General features: G+C 55.0%; 1 protein-coding gene across 1 annotated transcript in view; it reads left to right on the top strand.

The window, feature by feature from the left end:
• OTOG (otogelin) overlaps positions 1-22,366 on the top strand; it is an 84,415-nt gene that overhangs the window by 50,267 nt on the left and 11,782 nt on the right. Inside the window, exons 32-46 of the mRNA XM_022555664.2 lie at positions 2,447-2,614; positions 6,854-7,126; positions 9,096-9,213; positions 9,951-10,030; positions 10,481-12,288; positions 13,096-13,264; positions 13,556-13,701; positions 14,260-14,349; positions 15,875-16,058; positions 18,419-18,639; positions 18,851-18,989; positions 20,677-20,871; positions 21,072-21,284; positions 21,881-21,985; positions 22,182-22,289. Of these exons, the coding sequence (XP_022411372.2) occupies positions 2,447-2,614; positions 6,854-7,126; positions 9,096-9,213; positions 9,951-10,030; positions 10,481-12,288; positions 13,096-13,264; positions 13,556-13,701; positions 14,260-14,349; positions 15,875-16,058; positions 18,419-18,639; positions 18,851-18,989; positions 20,677-20,871; positions 21,072-21,284; positions 21,881-21,985; positions 22,182-22,289 (4,017 nt within the window). The remainder of the gene's footprint in view (positions 1-2,446; positions 2,615-6,853; positions 7,127-9,095; positions 9,214-9,950; positions 10,031-10,480; positions 12,289-13,095; positions 13,265-13,555; positions 13,702-14,259; positions 14,350-15,874; positions 16,059-18,418; positions 18,640-18,850; positions 18,990-20,676; positions 20,872-21,071; positions 21,285-21,880; positions 21,986-22,181; positions 22,290-22,366) is intronic.

Genomic DNA, 22,366 nt, shown 5'->3' with positions numbered 1-22,366 from the left:
AAAGCTGGGGCACTGCCATCCCTGCCCTGGGGCCACAACAGTAGCAGCCATCCTGAGGCCCTGCTGGCCCTGGAGGAGCAGTCATGCAGACAGAGCCCTGACAGTGCAAGGCCCAGGGATGCCCCGGAACTCTGTCTCCAGCAGCTCCTGCAGCCTCTGTCCAGAGCCCAGGCCAGGCTAGCTTCCCGGGGATGTGCTCATGCGGGGCAGCTTCACCAGGAAGTGAAAACCCCATTTGCACCAACGTGCTGCCCCATAGCTTTCATAATCTAGCTCATCAGGCCCACAGGACATTGTCTTGGGTTTCCTGAAGTTTTGAGTTGGCAAAGGCAAATGCAAACTGCTCTTCCTTTGCTGGGGCGAAACTTACAGTCTGGCACAGCCTGTCAGATTCATCTTTAAGTTTAGCCAGTGTTGCAGGGCACCAGGATATGCTCCAACTTCTGCATTAACCAGGTCATGACTAAAGACCCCAGGGAGGTTAATGACCAGTGTTAGAATCCATGAGTCAATTTAATCACTGGAGTTGGGTGGGATTGGAGGGCTGCCCAGGAGTAGTTTTCAGCGCTGATCTTTGTGCGGTGGGGCCAGGTTGGCAGAATTAGATACTCATCAAGTCCTTGGTGCCATTCACCTTTGACTTCTGAGGTCCCCTCTGCCCCCACTTCCAGGCACCATCCTGCCAGGAGCAGGCCTGTACAGGTAAAGGCCCAAGGCTCCGTCCTCACATAACTGCATTATCAGATTTGGTTTGAGAAACGTCCTCTGGCGAGAGTATAGTGGGTGAAATAGTGGGGGGACTGACTAGAGAGACAAGGATTCCAGTTAGGGGATCCGTGAGATGAGGGCTGGACCAGGGTACAACATGATCATTCACAGTGCCTGCAGTCCCACCAAAATGCTAGCCTCAAGGGGCTCCTGATGGCCCAAACCTTTAACCCCTGACGGCAGGAATCTGCAATGGGAGGATTGCAGTCCCTGCACAGGCGGGGTCTGTCTGACACCAGGCAAGACATTTCAGCAAGACAGCTCTGAGCAGAGTGTTCTCCCTTCTGTGGCATTTTGGGTGGCAGTAACTGGCAAAGGACAAGCTGTTTCTAGCATCCTGCACCCGCCCACCCACCCACCCACCCATTCTTGCTCTGCTCTTCTACCAACATTTTCTTTGGTCCAGGCCTTTACCGAGCGCTGGGGATTCACCAGTTAATGAGACCTGTCCCAGTGGTGCTCTGGAGCCGGCCCACCCTGGCTTTCTAGAACCCACTGTGTGTTCTTCACTCCACATTCAGTCGGTAGTTTGAAGTTGACCACTGGTGGGAGTATTTTTTCACGGAAATCAGCAAACTTTACCAAATGGGGTTTTGTTTGCTTGTTCATTCTGTGAGAGCTGATTGTTAAGCCAGCACAGCACTGCCTGTGTCCTTTCTGGTAGGGAAGACAGACGTGGACCCCCGATCGAGACCCTCCTCATAAGAGCTGTGATCGGCATGAGCCATGCTCCGAGACCGCTGGAGCACAGGGGAGGGAGGACGCTTGCGTGCGGTGGGAGAGGGTGCCGGGAGAGCTTCACCACGAAGGTGACATTTGAGCTGGGCCCCAGAGATTGAGGAGGCGTTGGCCCCGGGCACAGAACGGGGTGTGGGGGGGGACTGCGCTGAGTGGGTGGGACAGCGCGAGTGAGACAGGAGGTAGGACACAGCACAGCTCTTACAAGGAAGAGCGAGAGAAATTCAGTGTGACAGTGGCAGGGGTTGGGGCGTGAAGGGCCCCTGAATCAAGCTGGGCTCTTGGAGTCTATCCTGAGGACAAAGGGGAGCCACTGAGGAGTCGCCGAAGGGAGTGTGGCTAGGAGGGTGACTGGAGGGCGGGCCACACCAGAGGCTGGGAGGTCAGTTATGAGGGCTGTTGCAGTGGTCTAGGAAACCCATGCCCCTGTCCAGCTTACTGACAACCGACCACCGCAGGAACCCAAGAGACACAGAGGTGATGCGTGTTTGAAATAAATAGATAAACACACATGCTGAGCCCAAGGCTTCCTGGCCTTTACCCTTCAGACCTCAGGTGGGTAGAGACCGGGTCTGGCATCTTCTCCCAGAGGCGACTCTGAATAGTGCAGCAGCTGGAATGGAAGAGTCTGAGGCAGGGGGAAAGGCCCATGGAGAGACGTTTGGGGGGCCCAGATGCCCCCCAGGGGTGGCCTTGTTTCCAGGCTTCCTGTGAAGTGATTTAGGTGCTGTGCAGAGGGTCAGGGGCTGGCAGCCTGGGGCTCCCGTCCCTTCCTTTTCATGGGAATCAAGGTCCCCGGGGCCGGGGGTGAGGGGCGTGACCAAGAGGAGCTCTTTAGCATCCTCTCTCCTCCCGCTTCTGGCAGGGCTGGGCAGGTAGTGATGGGAGGCGGGCACAGTCCCAGGGCGGCAGGGCTTATGACTGGGCCCCCTCTCTCCAGCACTAGGTAAGGGCCCCTACCAGCTGGCCAGCTTGGCAGCCAGTGGTGCCCTGGTGGCCATGAAGGTGGCAGGTGCTGCCATAGTCCTAGTGAGAGCAGAGGATGTGGCGCCGGGGGACATTGTGAACTTCCTGCTGACGGCTGCCCTCTACAAGGCCAAGGCCCACGGTAAGGCCCACCCTCTGGCCCCACTCCAGCACTTGGTGGAGGGAAGCAGGTGCTGGAGGAGGGGAGGATGCTACGACCCTAAGCCAGCTATAGTAGCTGGAGAAATGTGGGGCTCCAGCAGGCACCCCTTTCCCAGTTGAGACAGGGTTCTGGGTCAGCCTCTTAGCCTCTTTCAAGAAACACCTTCTGTCTTCTTCTTGAAAAAACCAGAGAGGCCAAGGCCTAGACGTCCCTTTGGACCTTGCTTCACACAGCAGCTGTATTCCAGAAAAGCTGGGTGGCAATAACTACTACTTCCCATCCCTCCCCCTAAATTTCCTTCTTACTCTCCCTCTTCCTACCCCCCTCCCCACTTCTCCTCTCTATTTTTAAGACTAGATAGACTGTAAATACCAGAGGGGAACTGGCTGTTATATTAACTCCAGTGGGACCTTCTCCTGTGAATGGAGGAGTGGGCTCTTGATTTGCTCAGGTTATGGTCCTGAGTTCTGGTCTGGTGGGTTACACAGACTGAGGCACACCTGGAACTAGCCAGCCTCCTGGGTCTCAGACTGCAAGCAGACCTAAAGGGCTTAGCTGTAGTGGGCACCGTCTTCTCTTCAGAGTTCAGTAGTGCCTGAGGGGTGGCAGGACCTTGCCCGGTGGGGAGTGACCGCCGGTGGTGTTTGTGTTGGGCGCTGGGCCAGCCAAGGCCTCAGTTCACCAGTGCTAGGAAGCCTTCTCTTCTGTGGCCATTTGTGTGTGTCCCAGTGTGTGGTCACTGTGATCACTGATCAGGGTTTCTCCCCGCAAATCCTGTTGGTCCCATCTAGTCAGTATCTCCCTAATAACAGGGTTGGTCCGTGAAGCCAATCCCAGCATCGACCAGAATCTTGAACCAACACACATCTCAGTTCATTCCAGCCTAAGAATTTAAGTTCTCAGATTCTCATGTCTGTGGTTTATCTAGTTACGAGGATCATCCTCTCTTTCTCTCTCTCTCTTCCTCCTCTCCTCCTCCCCTTCCTCTCTCCTTGCCTCCCTCCCTTTCATTGAGCCCTGTTCCCATGCCAGGCACCAAGCTGGGCACTGGGGAATCAGTGGCATCAGAGACACGACCCCTGCCCACCAGAAGTCCACAGTCCCATCCAGGGGACAGACACGTCAAAGACAGTTACAATGCCTGTGGGAAGGAGGAGCCCCTAACTCAGTCTTGGGGAGTCAGGAGAGGCTTCTTAGAATAAGTGTTGTCCCTTGAAGGGTTGAAAGGAGCCAGGAAGGGACTTGTAAGCCAAGCTCAGGAGGTGGATCTTTATCCTGAGGGCAGTGGGGAGCCATGGAAGGGCTTTAAGGAGGGGAGGGACATCCCAGGCACAGCTAAGGGGATGTCCATGGTGGGGTGAGCCAGGGGTACAGTAGGAGGTGCCAGGAGGAATCACGTCACTGCACGAGGAAACCTGGGAGTGAGGAGCCAGGGACTGGGCCACAGGAGGGCCAGGAGCATCCCCACTGCCGCAAAAGGGAACACTTCCTCCCTAGACGTTCCTGACCCCCAGATCTGTGTGGTCCTGCTTGAAGAAGGAAGGGTGTCTTATAACATTCCAGATGTAATGGACCATCTGCTTAGTGGGAATTTTCTGTTCTCCATTCAGTATTTTAGCCCAGTAAGTAAGGTCTAGTCTAGAGGGGGTGTTGATTTTCCAGTGGTTTTATGGCATTTTAAGCAAACCCTAGAGTAGCCTGGCCCTGGAGAATGTCACTGTGGATGGGATGCCCAGAGGCTGTGAAGGCCAGCCTCCATCTCAGACCTGGGTCTCCTGGGCAGCTGGGGGCAGGGCCCAGTGAGGACCCAGGCTCCCACTCCCACCCCATCCTGTGTTCCTTCCCTGTGCTGTGCCCAGAGTACTGGACAACAGAAGAGAACATACCTTCCAGGTAAGATTTGGGGTGGCTACGTCGGGGAGGTGTCTCTTGAATTTGGCCTTGAAGGATGTGTAAGATTGTGATGGGAAGAAATGGAGAGCAGAAGATACCACAGAGAGGAGGATTCAGCAGTCATTTGGCCTGAGCCTCTCACTCTCATGGTCTTGATGTCCTATAGGATGTACTAAAGGGACGCAAGCCACAACCTGGTACATCTCCCTGGACTATCAATTTTACTTAAAGATTTTTGGAGGAGGTTACTGATTTATATTAACAATACCTCACTCTTCTGTAGCACCTGCTGTGTGCTGGGCACTGTTCTAAGTGCTTCATATATAATAACTCATTTAACCCTCACAACAATCTTAGGAGTTAAGTGCTATTATTTTCCCAATTTACAGATGTGAGAACTGAGGCCCCGAGAGGTTTGGTAACTTACCCAAGGGGACATCACTTGCAAGTGACAGCAACCAGGCTGTCACTTTTGTCAGGCTCCTCCCAAACAGAGATATTAAAAGAGAAATAAAATTTAGAGAATGGAAGGTAAAAAATCATTTGATTATTTAAGGTAAAACACGAGACTTTGTACAGTCAGTCCTCTGTATCCACGGTTCCACATCTACGAATTCAACCAGTCGTGGGTGGAATTTCAGATGGAAACCTACGAATACGGTTGGATGACTGTACTGGGCCATTTCATGTAAAGGACTTGAGCATCCTTGGATTTTGGTACCGGGGCGGGTGTACCGAGAAACAACTGTACCTCTAGGTCTGGCTTTCAGCCTCTCCCCCCGTTAGAAGGACTTCAGGACAAATGGTTGAGAACCTTGATTTAGGCCAACTCCAGTCTTCACAAACAAGAAAGCCGAGACCCAGAGAGGAGAAGTGAGTTGCCTGAGGTCACCCAGCGAGGGACTCAGCACTCTACCCGCCTGGGCTGCCCCATGCCCACTCCTGGATCCCATCCCTGGGGCTGACTGCGCAGTGGTTAAGAGCCTGGGCTCCAATCCTGCCTCCTTTTTCCACCGTCAGTGTGACTCTAGGCCTCACCGCCCTCATCTGTAAAATGGGGATGCAATGTCATCGCCTTCTAACCTGTTATAGAATTTGCTTGTTCATTATGTTTACTCCCCACCCACCACCCGCTACTTGAATGTCAGCTCTGTGAGGACAGAGGATTTGTCGTTTTGTCCCCTATTGTGTCCCCAGTGCCTGGAACGGTGCCTGGCCCCTGGTGGGGGCCTCAGTAGTGTTAGCTGCTGAATGAATGAATTCACCGCCTCACAGGGCTCTCTTGGAATTTACTACAAGCAGCGGGTAGAGAGCTTGCTCAGCACTGTGCCCGGCACAGGGTTAAGTCCTGATCAATAGCAGTTGTTGTTGACATGAAGAATTGATTCTTCCCCCAGTTACCTCATTTCTTCTCACAGCTGCCCAGGGAGGTCTAACAGGAGCTCTGTGCAGTATCTCCTGGGGCCATGGGGTGGAGGGGTGATGGGGGGAGGGGGAGACACACCAGGCCCTGTGCTGGGCCTTTCACACACCGTTCGTCCCTCACAGCCTGGAGGCGTGAATTCACTTGCCCACAGCACAGCCAGCCATGGCGGGCCGGGACTCCGGACACCTGCTTGTGCATTTGGGCCCTGACCCTGCAGGGCCCTGTGGTGGGGGGCAGGGGAGATCCACCCAGCAGCGTGGAGATAGGAGAGAGGACAGCGGAGCCCAGCTCTTAGGCCTCTGGGCAGGCCCCTTTCCACCTCTGGGGCAGTGTCCCTGCCGTGGGTTGGGCTCAGCCTCAGGTCCCCCAGCTCTCACCCTCTGGGATTCTGTGAGGAGCGGGACCAAGAAAACTGACAAATCAGCAAACCCCAGCTTGTCTAGTGCGTCCCATAGAACAGAACCCCACCAGGACAGCTGTTTCTGTCTGTCCTACTCACTGCTGTATCCCTAGCATCTAGACTAGCACATGGTACACGGAGGGGCCTCAGAGATGTTTGCAGGAGGGAGGGAAGGTGGAGAGAGGGAAAGAAGGAGGAAGAAAGGAAGGAGGGAATGGAAGGAAGGAGAGGGGGACGGAGGGAGGAGGGGATAGTTCAGTCACCTCCCCAAGGCTCTGCATTGGGGCTTTAACCCCCAACCTTCCCTCCCTCGGGTGGAGGTGGTATGTGCCAAGGGGCAGCCAGCAGGCACAGGTGGGTGCGCTGAGGGGAGGCGGGCAGGCTTGGAGGAGCAGGACCCAGTCCTGAGTCGCTGAGACTGCAGACGGTGCCTGGGTATCTGCCCACTCCCCGCATCCGGACCTCTCTCTGCTGACCTCACCCTCGTGGCTCTTTGCAGACCCAGATGTGATATCCTTGGAGGCAGCGGACAGACCCAACTTCTTCCTCCACGTCATGGCCAACGGGTCTCTGGAGCTGGCCAAGTGGCAGGCCAGCGATGCCTTCCACCACCATGCCTCCTTCTCGCTGCACTCGTGGCGTGCGGGCCTGGTGGCCCTCGAGTCCCTGGCGGAGCCTGGGGCCTTCCTTTACGTGTTGGGCCCAGTGCTGGCCCTCCGACTGTACGAGCACACGGAGGCCTTCCGCCGGGGCACGCTGTTCCGCCTTCTGGGTAGGTGTCCACCCTGCGTCGCCCTCAGCTCCTCCGCCCCTGACTCAGCTTCCCTCCCACCTCATCCTTCCAGTTGCCTCCAAGAGACGAGATCCTCACTCTTCTGACACAGGGAAGCCACGTGGGTGCCACCCCTGAGATGGGAGGGGGCCCGGCCTCCTTGTTGGTGGCCTAGGGAGCCTTGGGCATTGTGACTTGGGGCCCAGCCAGCTTCCTGGGTCCTGCCTACTCCCACAGGCCATTTACAAGGTCTAAAAATAGGGCGGCCTTTGTGGAAGCGAGAAAAGTGATCATTGTGGCCGCAGCTTGACAGCCCGCAGGCTCAGGTTTCTTGCTGATGGGGGCACATGCCTGTCCTGTGAGCTCAAAGACTGCCCACTGGGGCACAGCCTGAGGAGGCCACAGCCCCCCTGGCTCCCATGAGAGGCCCAAGAACCTGGGCGGTGATGGGGCAGCTTCGTGCCCTTTCCAGCTGAGACCAGTGGGTTCCAGGGCTTTGCCATCTCCCTGCCAGGTGGGTGAGCCCCAAAAGTAGTTGTCCTCTGCCTAAACCCTTGAGACAGTGATCACAATTTCCTTACTGCTCCAGGCTGGCCTCTCTGTCCTGCACGTGCACATGTATGTTTGTGCTGTATGAATGGATCCATTTACATGTACACATGTGTAAATATGTCCCCAGTCAGCCTTTCGTTTATCATCCCCCACCGCTCCCAGCCCAGGGCTGGGCCAGCTCACTCTGACATTCAGTGGTCACCTATCAAGTCCACCAGTGAACCCCACCCAGGGCAGATTCATCACTGGCTGTGATGGCAGGACTTGTGTCCCTTGCTGGAAGACACCCAGGCCCTGAAGGCAGACAGTCCTGATCCCGGGCCTTGGCACTCGGAGGAGCCCCAGCTCCCCTCTCCTCGACCCTGTTTCTTCATCTGTGCAACGGGGGTATTTGCCTCAGAAGGTTGTTGCGAGGATTGACCGTATCTCCCGGGCTTTGCTCTGGGCCTGGCTCAGAGTAGGTGCTCCCCAGATGTAAGTTCCTAGTTCTGGTCTCAAGGATCTTACAAAAGCAGGCTCCTTCACAGTCAGCAGCAGGCTGGGGACTGGGGATGGGGCTTCGTTAGGATGGGGCTGCCCGGGTGGGATTGCTCCTTCCAGCCTGCTGGGGAGCTTGCCCACACCTCCCAGCTCAGACCATGGTTTCAGAGACTGATCACTCGTGCCAACATGGTCTGGGGTCTTGTCTGCCTCGAAGCCCCCTAAGGGCTCCAGACTTTCCCTGAGGATCCTTCACTTGTCAAGGCACTGGCCACAAGGCCTTTTTTGAGGAAATCTCCTTTGGGAAAGTTTAATATTCCCGGCATCTTCTGTGCTCAGTTTCCTCTTCTGTAAAATGGGGATAATAATAGTGCTACTTCATCGAATTACTGTGAGGATTAATGAGTGAATACTTGTGAAATGTTGAGTGTAGTGCTTGGTGTTAAGAGTTGGCTGTTGTTATTATTATTGTTAGCTACCAAGGTCTAAGGGGGCAAGCCTGGCCACCAAGGTCCCAGAAGGTCAGGGTGACAAGGCAGCCTTATGGAAAGATCAGGGGTCCCAGCCTCTTCTTTGGCCGCCTCTGAAAGCCCAACTCCAACTGCCCATTCCATAGTCCCACCCCACCCCCGGTCCTCAGCCCCTCCACCAAGTTCCCAGAGTCCCGACCCAAAGATCCCCCAGCCACCGACCTCAGCTCTCAGGAATATGGTTTCCCCTCAGGTTGGATTTGATTTGATTTGATTTTGTTTTGTTTCATTTCATCTCATTTCGGTCTCCACTTTTCTTGCACGAGTCCATTTATCTCTTCCACGAGTCCATTTATCTCTTCCACGGAGCAGGGTGGGCGTGGGCTGAGGTGGGATGACCTCTGTGCTCTGGCACCTGATCAGGAGCTGGGGCTGTCTCACTGTCTCGGGTTGGGGCACCTTTCCAGATGCCAAGCGCTCAGGGGCTCCCTACCCCACCTGTGAGTGGCACTACGATGCCTGTGCCAGCCCCTGCTTCCAAACCTGCCAGGACCCACGGGCAGCCAGCTGCCAGGATGTGCCCAGGTGAGGTGGCATGGATTCAAGGTGTGTACCTCAGTGTATTTGAGCATACACCTGAGTGAATGGGTTTATATGCAGTCTGTGGGTTTAGGCATGAGCATGTACTGTGGTGTGTGTGTATTCACATGTACTTGTGTAGGTATGTTTTGTGTACTGGGTATGGGGATGTGTGTGAACCAGAGTGAACCTGCCTGATGTGGGCATATGTGAATGTCAGTTTGTGCACATGTGTGTATAGTTGAGCCCTGTGGGTGTACAAAGGGTAGCTGTGGGTGCACAGCTGTACACAGCTGTGTGTATGTACATGCGTATAAGCTGCATGTATCTGGGTGTTGGTGCAGCTGGGTGTGTGTGCATAAGGTACACTGATGTTTTGGTGGACTGTGTGGACGTATATGTATCCACGTGAATGGCTTTGAGTCCTGCAGGTGTGGAGGAGGAATGTGAGAATGCGCATAAATGGAGACACGTGTGCATGTGTGAGTGTGGGCACAAGTGTGCACATAACCAGACTTTGTGTTTTCCTCTCAGTCTGAGGGCAGGAGTGTGCAGCATGCATGTTTGGGTATGTGTGCTCCTGTACATGCTGTCTCCACGGAGGTTCATGTGAGTGTGTACATGAGATGCACACACACACACGTGTGTCATGAGAAAGGATGAGGTCTGTGCTCCGTCCAGGTGAAAGGCGGTGGCCCTCCTGGTGCTCCAGACCGCTGACTGGCCCCCTGCTCTGTCCTCAGGGTGGAAGGCTGTGTGCCTGTGTGCCCCACCCCCAGGGTCCTGGATCAAGTCACACAGAGATGCGTCTACTTGGAGGACTGTGAGTGGCCTGGACTTCTCATCCCTCCTTGGACCTGTAAACCCCCCGGGTCCCTGGTGAAACAGGGTCAGCACAGGGGCCTCTGGAAGGAGAGCACTCTAGAGCAGGCAGGGACCTCACCTGGTCCATTCCCCCCAGTTCACAGAAAAAATGAGGCCCATGTGGGGAAGGGAACTGGCTTGGGTCACGTGTTGAGAATGCGGCCAGACTTAGACCTGAGGTCTCTGGGCTCTGGGCTCAGGGTTTGAGGTGTGGGACAGGGTCCAGACCTGCTGACTTCTCTGGGCCATCTAACGCCACGTGACAGAGTCCCTGACCAGCTGTCAGAAGCTGCCTACCCCCCTCACCAAGGGTGCCAGCCCAGGAGCCCCACATCACAGCCCTGCCCAGTGATGACCCCTGCGGCAGCAGTCGCCCCACTGGCTGAGCCTCTTCTCTGGTCTGCCCCAGGTGTGGAGCCTATGGTTTTGGTTCCCACGGAGGCCTTTGGCAACGAGACCCTGCCTCCCGGTCAAGAGCTGCCCACCCCCAGTGACGAGGAGCTGCAGTTTCCACAGGAAGCTCCCGGGGCCCCATCCCACAGGCCAGCACCCACGCCAGCTATCCCGCTCACCACGGCCCTGAACGCACCCGTGGCAGCCACTGAGGGGCCAGCTCTGTCTCCAGGCCCCACCCAGACCACTCAGAAGCAGCCACCGGGGGTCACTGCATTTAACGTCCCTGAGCACCCCACAGAGGCCCCAGCCAGCACGGGAGTGACCGCCAGCCACCTGGCCACCCCTCGTGTCCCAGAGCCCTCATCCCTTCCCCTTTCACAGCAGATGCCCACATCAGGCATGGGGTCGGGTGCCATGGAGACGACCAGGGTGACTGTGATCTTTGCGGGAAGCGTCAACATCACAGTCTCCTCCCTGTCACCCCCTGCACCTCGCTTCCCTCTCGTGACCAAAGCCGTGACGGTCCTAGGCCTTGGCTCCTTGCCTGTTAAGACGACACCCCTCCAGCCCTCCCCGAGCCTGGAGTTGCCCGCAAGTCCCTCCTCCAGGCCTGTGGCTTCCCCTGCAGTGACCTCCAGGCCTCCCACTTCCTCAGGATCCCACGAGGCTTTGCCGACACCATCAATAACGGAGGTCATGACGGGGACAGGGATCCCCCGTCCCGTACAGTCCCAGAGCATTTCCAGTCCCAGCAGCCCCCCAGCTGAGTCTAGAACAGCCGCAGAACAGATTCCTGCCAGTCCCCTGGTGACTGAGATGGTGGAGACAGCGCCATCCACAGAGAAGGTCCAACCTGGGCCCAGCCAGGCCACGGGCCCACCAGCATCCCCACTGCCAAGCCCATTCCCCACGGCCCCGCTCCACCCCGCTCCGCATGCCACCGCAGCCGCCAGGCCTCCCGCTCTGCCCTCGGGGCCTGTAACTGCCGCCAGCCTGTCCACAGTCGCTCGTGGGCTGGGGGCCACACCCTTCACATCTCTGGAGTCAACTCGGCAGCCCCAGCTCCTCTCTGGTCTGCCTCCCGACACCAGCCTGCCCCTGGCCAAGGTGGGCACGTCTGCCCCAGTGGCCACGCCCGGCCCCAGCGTCTCTGCCATCCCCCCTCCACTGCAGCAACAGGCCGCATCTCCCGCCGTGGCCACGACTCTGCCTGCTCGGACACTCAGTCCCGCACTGCCTCTCACCCAGGCTGTCCTGGCCCAGGTGCACCCGCCCAGTCATGTGGTCCCTCAGGCAACAGGCACAGCTCCAGACCTGCTTCTGGGGGCCACGCTGCCAGCCTCTGGGGTCGTGGCTGTGGCTCTGGCTGGGGGGGTGGCCTCCACAGTATCTGCTGCTGGCCCACGAAAGAGCACCACGGAGAAGATGGCCATCCTGTCCGAGCAAGTGTCTCAGCCCACCTGGATATATGGCTCTGCCCAGGGGGGCCCCACAGAGCTCACGCCTGCTGTGGCCCACACTGCTGCTACCTTGGTGACGGAGGCTGAGGGCCCCTGGGCTGGCACAGTACCACTGGTGCCCACGTCCTACCCACTGAGCAGAGTCTCAGCCAGGACGGCCTCCCGAGAGAGCTCGCTGGTTCTGCTCCCCCAGCTGGCTGAGGCGCATGGCACCTCGGCAGGACCTCAGCCCCAAGCAGAGCCGGAGGGAGAGGCTACCACCGAGCAATCTGGGCGCTCGGCTCCAGCCCAGAGCATCTCGGCAGGTCCAGCCGAGTCCTTGGCCACCACCACTGAAGCCAGTACATCTGAAATCTGTGTCGTGAGTGACTTGTCAGGGTTCTGCCCCTGTATGTGAACCCTCCATGCCTTCCCTCCTCCTGTGCCCCGGGGCTTGGACACCATCGTGCTCTCACATCCTCAAGATCGGCGGCAGTGTCTCCTTAGCCAGCTTCCAGGCTGCCAGATGGCCGTTTAGTCACCATCCTGACCCCTGCCCCAAGCTCCTGGAGCCTGCAAATTCTCCAAGCTCCTCTGGGCCTCTATGCCATAGCAGATCCCTCCATGCCCCACCTGGGACCCAGGGCCCCATTGGATGACTTGGTGTGCTGTTGTGTGCATTGCGTGTGTGTGTGTGCCCATATGGGACTGTGTGTGAACTCGTTTGTGTTCACGTGTGTGGGACTCCATGTGAACGCTCATCTGTCTGTGTGTGTTCTTGTGCATGTGATGTGTGGTGTTGCAAGGTGGTATATGTCTGTGCGTTTGTAAGGAAAGAGAGAAACTGTGTGTGCGTGCGTGTGCTTGGGTTTCTACGAGTCTGAGCTAGCGGACCTGCTATGTACCTAGAACTCTCTGCAGGGCCAGGTGGATGTGCAGACTCTCTGGGACTCAGTCCCCTGACCCCAGTCTCACTCAGCCCAGCCCTAGGCCCCCAGTGGTGTGTTGGGTGGGTGGAGGGAGGATGAAGGCACCATTCCCTTGCCGTTGTACCTCAGGGTCCCCTACCTGCCAGAACCTATGGGGTAAGGATCTGTGCCCTCACGGCTTGGGGGTAGGTGGGGCAGGGGAACGAGTGACCGTGGTCCCAAGGGGATCGCTCAGGCTGTTCCTCCACCCTGTGCCCCAGCCAATCGCCGAGCAGGACTGCGTCCGCCACATCTGCCTGGAGGGCCAACTGATCCGAGTGAACCAGTCCCAGCACTGTCCCCAGGGCACTGCACCTCCTAGCTGTGGGGTCCTGGGCCTCGCAGTGAGGGTGGGCGGTGACCGCTGCTGCCCCTTCTGGGAGTGTGCCTGTGAGTCGTGGGGTCCGCGGGCGCCTCCCATGTCTTTCTCGTACCCTGAACCCGGCACAATCTCTGCCCCTCTCCTGTGTGCTTTCCAGCCTCAGGGTAACCCTGACATGAACCCCCTGTGGGACCTCTGACCCCTGACCTGGCAGATTTCCTACCCTTGTGACCTCTGATCTCTGTGTGACCGTCCAGCCCCCCAAGGCCTCTGGATCACCCAGGAGAAGGCCTCATGTTCCTGGGTGGCCTTGGCCCCCAGGGGCATCTGTTTATTCTTCTCGTCCCTGTCCTCCCCAGGCCGGTGCTCAATCTTCCCTGATCTGAGCTTTGTCACCTTCGACGGGAGCTATGTAGCCCTGTTCAAGGAGGCCATCTACATCCTCAGCCAGAGCCCCGATGAAATGGTCACTGTTCACGTCCTCGACTGCAAAAGTGCCAACCTGGTGACTGTCCCTGGCTTCCCTTCCTGCTGGGGCCTTGGGACCTGACTAGGTTTGGAGGGGAGATTGAGCAGTGAGTTGGGTTTTGAGGGTTATCAGAGGCGAGGACAGATGAAGAGGCCCCTGCAGCAGCTCCGTCTGTCTCAGTCATGGGGCTCTTCTGGAACCAGCGCCTAGGGAAAGAGTGAGTGGAGCGCCACCTCCTGGCCCTTCCTGGGGCCTGCACCGTTCCCAGCTGCCTAGGCCCCTGTGAGAGGCACTGAAATGCAGAGGAGCTGGGATGCCACCCCTAGGATATGGCCTGTGGTCAAGGGTGCTGGCTGCAGGGAACCGCCTACTAGGATGCTCCCATGAGCCAGGTGAAAGGAGGCAGCTTTCTGGGGGGCTTGCAGGAGGTCAGGTGGAAGCAGAATGTTCTGTGGGACTCTGTGCACCATCTGCACAACCCCAGTGGGTGCCCCTAGCATACTGAGGCAAGGTTGGGTTGGGGGGGAAGAGTTGCTCCCCAGGAGGAGGCGGCAGCAGGGCTCCAGGTAGATGAGGGCTGGGTTCTCTCTGCAGGGGCACCTGAACTGGCCGCCATTCTGCCTGGTGATGCTGAATGTGACTCACCTGACCCATCAGGTCACCATTGACCGCTTCAACCGGAAGGTGAGTGCATCAAAGAGCAAGCCCCCAGGGAAGGGCAGCAGTCAGGCAAGGGGCGGGGCATCAGGGGAGGAGGGGCTTTGAGGCTTATTCACAACTGGGAGTAAGGGAAGGGAGGGATCCTCTAAAAGAAAAATAATGCAAAATTAGTTATATTTGGAGGTGATTTTAATTAGAATATTTGTGGCCACTCTTCATGTCAGGGGAGGAAGTGTACCAGGAGGAATATTGCGACCGAAAAGAAGTTAAATGGCGAGACAGTAGCCTTAAATGATTGTGGTTAAAATATCTCACTTCTGCAATTTTTACAAAAATATAAGGCCATGTGAACACACTAAGATGCATCGGCTTCACATCAAGCCCACCTCTGTCAAGGAGGCTGGTGCCCAGCCACAGCCCACCCTCTGTGGGGTACCCACCCCGAAGGCTCTGCCTTAGCTCTTCCCAGGGGGAGGGTGAGTAGGGCTGACTCATCTCTTCCTCAGGTCCCAAAGTGTCGGCTCTCCCCACCTATTCCTGAGCTCAGACCTGCAGCCCTGTTACTAGAATCTGCTCTTGAACATAGAACACAAGGGCCACACCTTGTGAGACTCTCAGGAACAAGGCTTAGGGCAGTGGGTTTTCCATGAGATGGAGGCTTAAGCATAAAACTCCCTGGGTTTCATCCCAGGTGCTTCAGCATTGTGGAGCCCATGGCCCTGTCTGTACAGCTCGGAAGGCTAGATTGAGAGAGCCAGGGACTTGCCCAAGGTCAAAGTTTTCCGACTACTGGGCTAGGGCTCCCTCTATTCAACACAGTAGTTTATGCACTGGATAATTTGCAAAGTGATTAATAAAACAGTGATTCTTGGATGGGAGGGTATAAAGTCATTATAAATATTTAAAAATCCTAATATTTTCATCTCCCATTTCCACATAGTAAAACTAATAATACATACAAATTTAACCTTGTCTGTAAGTAGCAGGGGTTGTAGCTTTGAGTTTAAAGTGTTGCATATTTAACAAACATTGCTTGAGCCCCCAATTCATGTCAGGCCCAAAGGCAGGTGCTGGGGATTCAAAGGTGAGTGAGACACAGTTTCTGCCCTTAAGAAACTCACAGCCCATGGAGGGCCTTGATGAGGGAACAAATCTGTCTTAAAGGACAGCACAGAGCTGGGGAGACCCCAGAGAAAGGGGTACCCAACCCAGCGGCTGGGGATTTAGGGTCAGTCTCCCAGAAGAAATGATCTGAGCAGAATCAGAAAAAAAGAGAGTGATTAGAAGGGCTCAGGATTATTTGGGCGTGTAGATGTCGCCTGCCTCCAGCTGTTGCATTTCTTGTTTCATTGTTTTGTGCTCATAACATGTTTTTAGAACTTTTCCATGCCACCTTGGACTGTGTCTTGGCTGCGTGTGCCTGAAACAGAGCCTGCCATGGAGCAGATGCTTCATAACTGCTAGTGGGATAAATGGATGGATGGAGGGAGGGAGGGACGGATGGACAGGCAGACAAGCTGTGCTCACATTGAACACCCTCCCCCACAAGGTGTTTGTGGACTTGCAGCCTGTGTGGCCCCCTGTGAGCAGGTACGGGTTCACAATTGAGGACACAGGACACATGTATGTGATCCGGACACCATCACACATCCAGATCCAGTGGCTCCACAGCTCAGGACTCATGATCCTGGAGGCCAGCAAAGCCAGCCAAGCCCAGGGCCGTGGACTCTGCGGTGAGGTGGGACCCAGCTTGGGGGGAGGGGGATGCTTCCTGGATCCACCTCTGCCCCCAGACACAGGTTCCCCTGGAACAGGGAAAGCTGGGACAGAGTGCTGGGCCAGAGGTGGGACCAGCAGAGCTGCCAGGGCAGAGACCTAATGTCTTGTGTTCTAGGGCTGAAGCTGCCAGCAGGGAGATGGCGCAGGGCTCTGGCCTTGGCCAGTTGTCATTTCAGCCGAGATTGTCAGCTTCCCTGATCGCTTCCTAACACCAGATAATCTTCCCTGTCTGCATATGCCTGGGCACTTCACAAAACACTTCTACACTCTGATCTCACTTATTCCAGGTCATCCACACAATAGCCCTGAGGGATGGCCATCGAACTAAAGAAGAAAGGGGGCTCAGAGAGGTTAAGTGGCTTGCCTAAGATCACACAGCAGAGCTGCCACAACACAGAACTAGTGCTCTTCAGACCGCAGCATGGTTGCAGAGAGCATGCCTTAAGGGCCTGGATGTATTTTGATAAGAACAAGGGGTACAGGAGGAGTCTAAGTGTGGACTGCTGCTCCTTGCAGGTGCAGAAGGATGTGGGCCCCCGTAAGGTGCTCCATGACAAACTGTTGTGATTATGATGATGGATGACATAGGAATACTTACACACACATACTTGCATGCCCTCCATCCGTAAATCTGCACCCATTTTATTCATTCACACTCATGCCTCTGTGTTCAAAATGCCTTCTACACATGAGCTAACACGTGTGAGCCTGCTCCCTGCTCATTCTTTCATCTGTGCAACACATAAACACATATTTACTATGTACCAGTCACTAGGGACAGAACAGTAGGCAAAAAAGACAAAATGTGTCTTATGAAGCTTCCATTCCTACTGGCACAAACATCTCTCCTTACACACGCACACACACACACACACCACCATCACCACCTCCTCTGCTATCCCTTTCTCACCATTGTTTCCTTCTACTGTTTGTGCCTGATGCAGAGTGCTGTGGTCAGCCTCTGGTGGGCCAGCTCCTCCCTAGGATGCCTTTGTGACACTCTTCAGTGACTCAATGCCAAGACCAAAAATCTGACCATTGGGACTGTTGATAAAAATCTGAGGATTTTGTAGTGACTCATGCTTTGTATTCACGAAATTGGTGCCTGGAGGTGTCAGAGCATAAGTCAGCGAATTTACTTCTATTTTATCCAGACTAACATTGGTATCTTGGGCACCTGCTAGGCAACTTGGGGGAATACTGAGAGAGTGAGACTATAAGGGAAAATGAATCTTTGCACTCAGAGAGCAAACCAGACCTGCAAACTGAACCTGTTACACAGAATTGGGACAGTCATGGACGGTGCATCTGAGGGGCCCGTGAAGGAAGGACTTCTGAGAAAGTGTTTCAGACAGAAGCAGCAGCATAAGCAAAGTCAAGGGCAGGGAAGTGTGTGTTTGGAGCCTAGAGTGTGAGAGATGAAGCTGGAGGTTAAGGTCATGTTAGAAGCTGTGACAGATAAACTTCAGCCCTGCCCCCGTCTCAGTGCCTTAACACAATAGAAGTTTATTCCTTGCACACATAAATTCCCAAATGGAGATTCCTTCCATCCTGTGGCTCTGCCATTTTCAACACAAGCTTCCAACTGCCCAGAAGGGGAAAGAGCTGGGCAGGTTTTACGGATCCAACCTGGAAGTGGTGCCCATCACCTTCACTCACGTTCCATTGGTGGGGACTTACCACATGGTCTCACCAACCACAGGAGAGCCTGGGAGAAATAGGCTAGTGGACCGCCCAGGAAGAAGAGGAAACAGGTGTTATAATTAGCTAGCAATCTCTGCTAAAGCAGATTTTTTTGGAGTAACTTTTAATTTTGATATAACGTTAAACTTAAAAGTTGCAAAAATAGTATAAGGAACTCCTATGTGCTTTTGACCCAGATTTACCAAGTGTTCACGTTTTGCCTGTTTGCTTCTCTTTCTCTCTCTCTCCATGTATATATATATATGTATATATTATATATATACATATGCATGTATATATGCATTTATATACGTATATATGCCTTTTTATATATTCACTTTTCTATGCATATGCCTTTTACATAAATGCATTTTTTCTGAACCATTTGAAAGTATGTTTGAGACATTGTGTTCCTTTATTCTTAGATACCTTGGTGTGTATTTCCTAAACAAAGACAGTTTCTTACACAGTGCATTTCTTAGCTTCTCTGTACCTTATTTCTCTCATCTATAAAATGGGGATAACAGTGATACCAGTCTCAAAGAATTATTGTGAGGAATATTCAGTGTGACAGCTGGGGACCTGGGAGTGGTGATTATTATGGCCACTGGGGTAATTCTGCCCCTTTCAGGTATCTGTGATGGGGACGCAGCCAATGACCTCACCCTGGAGGATGGCTCTGTGGTGGGTGAGGCCGAGGACCCTGCTCCCTTTCTGGACAGCTGGCAGGTGCCCAGCTCCCTGACCTCGGTGGGCCAGACCCGCTTCCGCCCGGACAGCTGTGCCACGGCCGACTGCTCTCCCTGCCTTCGCATGGTGTCCAACCACACATTCAGCGTCTGCCACCGCTTTGTAGGTGTCACCTGGGTCCAGCATGGGGGGACCTCCTGGGCTGAGAATGGCAGCCCATCTACCTGCAGGGGGCAAGCTCCCTAGAGGTGTTGATCTTGGGACAGATTGGGAGCCTGCCAAAGTCCGTGTTGCCCCTGGGCCGGGCTGGGAGGAGCTGAGCCCTGAGAGATGGGGGATGTGGGTAGGCAGCACCATCTGATGCACGGCCCAGGTCACCCCGGAGTCATTCTGTGAGCTGTGGATCCGGGACACCAAGTACTTGCAGCAGCCCTGCGTGGCACTGACCGTGTACGTGGCCATGTGCCACAAGTTCCACGTGTGCATCAAGTGGCGACGCTCCGACTACTGCCGTGAGTTGCAGGGGTGGGGAGGGGGAGGGGGAGGAGAGGGGAAGGGCCGGGGGCATCTCCTCCATGGCTGCTGTAACTGTCACCCCTCACCCCTGTTCGAGTGGGAGAAGGGCTCACAAACCTGAGTCCGGGTCTAGGCTTTCCCAGATTTAATTAGTCGTTCACTCACTAATGGATATTAATTAATAAATTTATAAATATTTTCTAAATAAATCTATAAACATACTAACAAATTAAAAATTTTAACTTTATTATACTTTATATAAATACATCAAATACATGTTTTATGTTTATTATTTAGTTTCTTTGAGTCTCCTCTGTAAAATGGGGGCGGTCATAGCACTTTCTTGAGAGTCGTTTTGAAGATGACATGAGATAATGTGTACAGAGTGCCTCACAGAGGCCCATCACACGTTACTATCCAGTAAATATTAGTTCCTTTCTCTTAACTTTTAGTCATGTTTCTCTTTTCGTCTCTCCTCTCCTTCGTTGAGGATGGACGTGAGAGCCATTCCTCCCCACCCCCATTAGGTTTGCACTAGTCGGGTAGGCAGGGGTGGACCAGGCTAGAGTATTTTGATTTATAAATGTGAACACATCCAGAAAGGCTGGAAACAGCTCAAAGGAAGGCCACACCTATAATAAGACAGATAGAAGATGAAAAGACAAAATCGTCTAGAGTAGTGTTTTTCAAACTGTGGATCCCAGCTCAGTGGGTATGAAATCAGCATATACCCACTGATTTGGGCGCCAGCATCAGCATTTTTAAAATGCAATAGAATAAAAAATACTAGTGTGTACTGCACCTAGAATGATTAAGTGTTGTCTCGTGAAAAGGTTTTTTGTTTCAATATATCAGTGATTCTCAATCCCAGCTACCCTTTGAAATCACCCAGGGAACTTCAAAAAGTACTCATGCTTGGACCCCACAATCAGAAATGCTAATTCAGTTGGTCTGAGGTGGGATCCCAGCCATGGTGTTGCAAAAGCTCTCAGTGATTCTTTTACAGTGGCTTGAGGAGCACTGTTTACATGCACGTGTATATTGGACCACAACGTGAGATCTAGTTTTTACAATCAAGAAAGTTTGGAGGGCTTCCCTGGTGGCGCAGTGGTTGAGAGTCCCCCTGCCGATGCAGGGGACACGGGTTCGTGCCCCGGTCCGGGAAGATCCCACATGCCGCGGAGCGGCTAGGCCCATGAGCCATGGCCACTGAGCCTGCGCGTCTGGAGCCTGTGCTCCGCAGTGGGAGAGGCCACACCAGTGAGAGGCCCGCATAACCGCAAAAAAAAAAAAAAAAAAAAAAAGTTTGGAAACACTGATCTATAGCAAGGGGTTGGCAAATGTTTTCTGTAAAGGACCAGATAGTAAATATTTGAGACTTTTGGGACCATATGGTCTCTGTCACAATTACTCAGCTCTGCTCTTGTAGTACAAAAGCAGCCAGATACAAGAGGTAAATGAATGGGTGTGACTGTGTTTCAATAAAACTTTATTTGCAGAAACAGGCAGCAGGCTGGATTTGGGCTGTGGGCTGTGCTTTGCTGGCTCCTGATCTAGAGGAAGGAGGCAATGACACTAAAACCCTTTGCACTCTCTGCCGAGGCACAGATGATGCTCTGAGCCCCCTCCTCACTCTGCCTGGGGTCTGAGCTCAGGCTGGTGCCCGCTGCTGTGCCCCTGCAGCCTTCCTGTGCCCCAGCGACTCCACATACCAGGCATGTGTGGCAGCCTGTGAGCCCCCTGAGACGTGCCAGGATGGGTTGCTGGGCCCGCTGGACCCAGAGCAGTGCCAGGTGCTGGGCGAGGGCTGTGTCTGCTCTGAGGGCACTATCTTGCACCGGCGCCGCTCGGGGTTCTGCATCCCCGAGGAGAAGTGCGGTAGGTTCCTGCCCTCCCTGGGCAGGGCCCTCTCCTCAACCTAGGGTCTCCTTCACCCTCCTGCTACCCATGGCTGAGGCCCCCTGCATCCCTCCAGGTCTACTCTGGGGGTGGTCAGTTTCCCAGGGAGGGTCTGGCCTGGGACAGTCTGGGTCTCCCCACCTTCCTCAGTCCCCTGCACCCCGCCATGCCCACTGCAGCCTGCACGGACAGCACGGGGGTGCCGCGGGCCCTGGGGGAGACCTGGAACAGCTCCCTCAGTGGCTGCTCTCAGCACCAGTGCCAAGCTCCGGACACCATCGTCCCAGTGGGACCAGGCTGCCCAGACCCCCGCCCTGAAATCTGCCCGCGCTTCGGGGAGGTGGCTTTGCTCCTGCCCACCGAGGATCCCTGCTGCCTGGGGACTGTTTGCGGTGAGTCCCACCCTACACTTCCCTAGACCTCAACTGTAAGATGGTTAAAAGGCTCCAGCTCTGCCTCTTAACCTTGATGGATAGAATAAGACCTGGAGAAATGAAAATGTCTTATAGGGGTGTGTTGGGGGGAGTGGAGGACCTGCGGTGGGGTAGGGGAGCTGTGCCCTATGAGTCAGTGTGGGGCACGGCTTAAAGGCACGGGCTCTGGAGCCAGGCAGCCTGGTGGATGCTCCCCCCACCACCTTGCAGCCTTGTGACCTCAGGAGATCATTTAACATCCTCCGTGCCTCGGTCGATTCTGTAACATGAGGCTGATAATAGTACCCACCTTCTGGGTCGTTATGAGAATGACAGAAGTTGATACTGATCTAGTAGAACAGCAGTGGGCATATGGCCCAGCTCAATGAATGTTAACTATGATTGCTCTTCTGTCTCAGTCCTGGACCCTGTGTGACCCTCAGAGGCCCCCTCCAAGAACATGGGTCCTGGAGGCTAGGGGAAGTACTGGGGGCCAGGTGTCCAGGGGCTGGGCATTGCTGGAGGCTGAGGGAGTCCCAGCCTCCAGGTGACAGTCCTTGTGGCCCCTGGGCCAGTGTGTAACCAGACTCTGTGTGAGGGCCTCGCCCCCACCTGCAGCCCAGGCCACCGACTCCTCACCCACTTCCAGGAGGACTCCTGCTGCCCCAGCTACAGCTGTGGTGAGAGGTCCCAGCGTGGGGGATAGGGGAGGATACCTACCACCCAGGGGCAGGGAAGCCCTGCAGCCGGGCGAGGGGAGCAAGGACAGCTCTGGGGACTGGGTTCTGGCTGGAGATTAAAGCAGAGCTAGGGTGGGGGTCCAGGTGTGGCCATGCAGGGTCTGCTCCCAGTGCCAAAATTCTGTCTTTTCCTCAGAGTGTGACCCAGACCTGTGTGAGGCAGAGCTGGTCCCCAGCTGTCGCCAGGACCAGACCCTGATTGCTGGCCGCCTGGGGGATTCGTGCTGCATCTTCTACTTCTGTGGTGGGTCGATATGCCATCAGATGTTAATATGCATGCCTGGATCACAGCCACCTCCTTCCTCACCCCTGCTTCCCTGG

The sequence above is a fragment of the Delphinapterus leucas genome, chromosome 7, assembly GCF_059928025.1.
Source record: "Delphinapterus leucas isolate spDelLeu-1000000601 "Yukka" chromosome 7, BTC_Dleu_Yukka2, whole genome shotgun sequence".
In the NCBI taxonomy this organism is placed as follows: Eukaryota; Metazoa; Chordata; class Mammalia; order Artiodactyla; family Monodontidae; genus Delphinapterus; species Delphinapterus leucas.
This window is presented reverse-complemented; position numbering and strand designations above follow the sequence as displayed.